Below are 4,688 nucleotides of genomic sequence, written 5' to 3' on the forward strand. Positions count from 1 at the left end.
TAGGTTCAACAAACTTCAATATCCATTAAATACTTAAATTCAAATAGTTTAGGATCCGACAAGATCCTACAAAGTCTAATACAAAATATACTTAATCCATTTGTCCCTGACTATATATATATAATGAATCTATAAACAGTATTTTCCTCACAAATTCGCCGCGTTAATCATTTTCCACAAAGTAAAGGAGTAGTTTTACAAAAAACATGTAATAATGTAATCCTAAAAGAGTGTTCGCCCCAAAATGTGTTATAAACAAGTCTCGCAACAACTACCTAATTCGACCAAAACAAACTCTGGACAAAATAAAGGCGCGTGAAGCCTTGCATGCCCCCAACATCGTACAATTGTACGCACTCCCAATTTGTTTTCTATTTTCATTTTCTTTAAACATAGTTCCGTTGAGAATTATCAAGTAAACTTGATCTTCAATTTTCTGAACGAATCATATTCCATCTTTTTGGCCAATGAAATAACACGTCTTAAGTTTTATATCATCAAAATAATTTAGGAAATAGGTGTTAATGATAATATAATGGATTTTAAATTCATGATGTTTATTGTTTTCGAATCAAAAATTATTCAAGTTTGTATTTGATTCTTTTTATTTTTTACACTCAAGTAACAATAACATTGTGAGATTTGAATTAAATTACTGGTTGGAAGAGTGTTATTATGAAAAATGTGATTGTATTCGGGATAAAAAGGGTATGATAAGTTGTGTATGTGTTTTCTTATATTTATTTTATTTTTTTATTAATAAAGTAATTTTCGAAAAACCGAAGAGATAATGGTCGTTCGGATTAATAATGGGTATCGTTCATTTTGAAATTTAAAATTCCATTACAGTTTTATTTTAAATAACAAAGTTTTATCTTTAAATAACGAAGATGAAAGTGTATTTAAATTTGGACTCTTAATTAAGTGACTTGGACCATTGTTCAATTTTGGAAGGAAACAATTTCTTACTAGAATTTACTCAAACATCATGTAGAAGTGAAATATAGGATCTATCTTGATGAAGAAAAAACGGATTCTACTCCAAATGTTTTCTCGTTTGTCTGTTTGTAGTGATATTTACGGTCGCCAAATTCCATGTCTTAACACTACAAATACATGCCACTCCTTGGCCTTTGTGCTCTAACTCCACACCAAGTCCCTCTCTTACTATTTTCTGGTGTAGCCTCTTTCCTCACTCACCTAAACCTAAAAGCTCTCACTATGAATTCAGGTTTCTGTATGGTGTCATCCCTGAACCACCAAGAAGTTCAGAGCCGTTTCTTCGACCCCTCTTGGCTACAAATGCAGCCACACGTTCCCATGAGCTTCGTCTGGCCCAAGGAGTGTGTGGTGGACGCGAACGAGGAGTTTCAGGCTCCAATGGTGGACCTTGGAGGGTTCCTCAGAGGTGATGAAGAGGCCACACACGTTGCTGTTAAGCTCATACGCAAGGCATGCTCCACCCATGGCTTCTTCCAAGTAATCAACCATGGCGTTGACCCTCTCCTCATTGCTGAAGCGTATGAACAAATGGATGCTTTTTTTAAGCTCCCAATTGACAGAAAAGTTAGCATTCACAAGACTCCGGGTTCTGTCTGGGGCTATTCTGGTGCACATGCTGACCGATTCTCCTCCAAATTGCCTTGGAAAGAAACCCTCTCTTTCCCCTTCCATGATAACAACACCTTAGACCCCGTTGTCTCTACCTTCTTTAACTCCACGTTAGGTCAAGACTTTCAACAAGCAGGGTAACACAAAAGCTTTTGCTTCAATATATCTCTTCATTTTTCATTCACATGCCATTTTCTTAACTTCATTAAGTTTTTTCTTTTCCCGTTATTTCAATCCTAAAGTTCAAGAGCATTAGAAGAATGGATTGTGTTTAAATGCATCTACATGTTATGAAATTATTATAATCTTAGTTTTGCTGTTTTTTAATCAACTGTTATGTGTATGTGTGTGTATATACGTATATACTTAAGAAAAACTTTAGTTAGTGTTGTGTAGTTTTCATGTATACGAATGCCAGAATGGTGCATACACCCAACTAGAACTACATATATTAAGTTTTCTCTTTACGTCTTGTCAATATATTACCTTTATAGCTTGCTTGGTTGTGCGTCATTTCAGAGAAGATTCACGTTTCATTCTTAAATCTGCCTAGAAACTGGTTGATTTGAATAGCTTCTGAATTTTACGTCCCTGATCCACTCTTGTCTCTTTTGGGGCATAAAATTGGCAGATGAGGTTCTTGAATGTTTTAAATCTCCAATAGGTGTTTCTTTTTGGTCAAAACATGTTTTACATACGTTTTAATTAAACTATTCAAAAGGGTATTGATCCACGTAAGTGATATATTATTCATGCTGAATAATAGCAGTGTTGTATTCAAAATACAGAAGTTTCCAAAAATGTAATTTTATTCCTAGAAACAGCATATCCCAAATACGAAGTCATAGTTAATTAACATCATGCGATGTGAATTATGGGTTTTCTTGTAAAAAGTTGTAAAATTTGATACATATAGTAGTACCCTTTTGTATGAAAAGTACTAATTTGTGGTGCATTGGGTAGAGTGGTATTCCAGAAGTACTGTGAATCGATGAAGAGGTTGGGGATGAAGCTGTTGGAGCTTTTGGCAATTAGTTTGGGAGTGGATAAGTTACATTATAAGGAGTTGTTTGAAGATGGTTGTTCTGTAATGAGATGCAACTTCTACCCGTCATGCCAGGAGCCAAGTGTTGCACTAGGAACAGGACCACACTGTGACCCAACATCTCTCACCATTCTTCACCAAGACCAAGTTGGAGGGCTGGATGTGTTTGCAGACAACACGTGGCAGACGGTTCCGCCTCGTGCTCGTGCTCTTGTAGTTAACATTGGTGATACTTTCACGGTGCGTTACATAAGCATAATACATACAAATCTTCTGTTTGCATACATATATATATCTTTATGACTTTGTGGCTGTCAATTACTGTCCACCATGGCCTCATTATCTGTCGCAACATGACAAATCCGTCAATAAAAGCGCAGATATAGTTTGGTGTATCAGGATTGGTTCTCCCTGCAACATGTTGTTAGGAACAAGATAAACAACAGAAAAATAAACACACAATAATTTAACGTGGTTATAATGTTTATGTTTATATCCATGACTATACTGAAAGTATTTTATTTTGGTGTATATCTCAAATTTTACATAAAATTACTTATATGGAACTAAATAGAGTATCATAATACTAAGATTTGTTGGTTGTTCAGGCATTATCAAATGGGAGATACAAGAGTTGTCTGCATAGGGCAGTGGTTAACAAGTACAAAGAGAGGAGGTCATTGGCATTCTTTCTGTGCCCGAAAGAGGACAAAGTGGTGAGAGCCCCAGAGGATATTGTGCGTAGGGATGGGACAAAACAGTATCCAGATTTCACATGGTCCAATTTGCTTGAATTCACACAAAACTACTACAGAGCCGACGAAGCTACACTGCACAACTTCACCAAGTGGTTGCTATCTTCCAAACAACAAACTCTTTAAGTTAATTACCAACAAATAGATTCTGTTCTGCACCTTTGCTTTTACTACAGCCTCACACTCACTGCTGCATTCAATTCCTCCCTGTACTCTTCCTACACTCCAAAACCTTCATTTTTTCTTTTTTATGTAACTTAATTCCACTGTCTTTCAATTTATTGCTCATGTATCTATGCAACTAACTTACTCATTAGTTTTACCCTAATTAATTACTATAATTAGGTGGAAGGATTCTCTACAAAATGGTTAAATGCATGCATTATATAGTGTCAAAATTTTCGAGAGCAGACATCAACAGATTTGATACCCACGACTAGTGGACAAACTCATATAATATCATCATATTATTTCCGATGCAAAACCTTAATAGTGTGTTTCGAGAATAATTCATTTATATCTAATGAGTTGAAATTCCTCATAACAAAATGAGTTGTTTGTTTGATGGGAAAATTAAAAGAATTTTGAATAATTAAGAAAATAAAATTAGAAATTCATTAAAAAAAAAAACCTGAAATTTCACACCTAGTCACACCCTCTATACAATTATACACAAACATATTGAAAAAATTAAATTGATATAAATTAATTAAATATTTAAATTTAACTAATATTTTTTGTAACTTTTAATTTTAAAATACATATTTTCAAAATGAAATTTTTTATTAAAAGAAAATTTTAATTACTTTATCTTAAAAAAAATTGAAAGTTAAAATATTTTAATTTCTATATCCGTACAAAATTCCTGAAAAATTAAAAAATTAATTATCAGTAATTCAAAAATTACCTATTTTAATTTTTTTTAAGTTTTAAAATATTTTATGCAAACAAAAAATAGAATAATATATGTAATTATATATATATATATATATATATTATTCATCTAATTTATTTTTATGGAATAAGAAATTTCCAACTCACCTTCCTTTGTTCCTATCCTATAGTACCATTATGACAAGTTTTCTTTTGTTTCTCACCATAACATCTTTAAAAAAAAAAATTATTGCATTAAATAAAATAAAAACGTAAACATGTTTAACGTTTTAAAGGTATAAAAACGAACACAAACTTCTTCAATATGCAGTAACATAGAAAAATTAATGATAGATATGTTGTAAAAGCTTTAAACTGTACCTTCAAATATGACTTTATTTCCT

The 4,688-nt window shown here is 32.8% G+C and overlaps 1 protein-coding gene across 1 annotated transcript; it reads left to right on the top strand.

Annotated features, from left to right (window-relative positions):
- Window positions 1-1,129: 1,129 nt before the first annotated feature.
- Window positions 1,130-3,727, top strand: LOC114195582 (gibberellin 20 oxidase 2-like). The gene is made up of 3 exons (XM_028086101.2): window positions 1,130-1,748; window positions 2,575-2,896; window positions 3,265-3,727. The coding sequence occupies exons 1-3, from the start codon at window positions 1,222-1,224 to the stop codon at window positions 3,535-3,537; spliced, it is 1,122 nt and encodes a 373-aa protein (XP_027941902.1). The 5' UTR covers window positions 1,130-1,221; the 3' UTR covers window positions 3,538-3,727.
- The last annotated feature ends 961 nt before the right edge of the window (window positions 3,728-4,688 follow it).

This window comes from Vigna unguiculata, chromosome 8 (assembly GCF_037176805.1).
Source record: "Vigna unguiculata cultivar grain cowpea cultivar isolate G323 ecotype 2 chromosome 8, ASM3717680v1, whole genome shotgun sequence".
NCBI classification, from domain to species: domain Eukaryota; kingdom Viridiplantae; phylum Streptophyta; class Magnoliopsida; order Fabales; family Fabaceae; genus Vigna; species Vigna unguiculata.

What these genes read in the sequence shown, in the direction of transcription:
- LOC114195582 (XM_028086101.2), top strand. Translation starts at nt 1,222, where the DNA reads ATGAATTCAGGTTTCTGTATGGTGTCATCCCTGAACCACCAAGAAGTT. An exon ending in CAAGACTTTCAACAAGCAGG is followed by an intron (nt 1,749 to 2,574) that starts GTAACACAAAAG and finishes TGCATTGGGTAG; the next exon opens with AGTGGTATTCCAGAAGTACT. An exon ending in ACATTGGTGATACTTTCACG is followed by an intron (nt 2,897 to 3,264) that starts GTGCGTTACATA and finishes TTGGTTGTTCAG; the next exon opens with GCATTATCAAATGGGAGATA.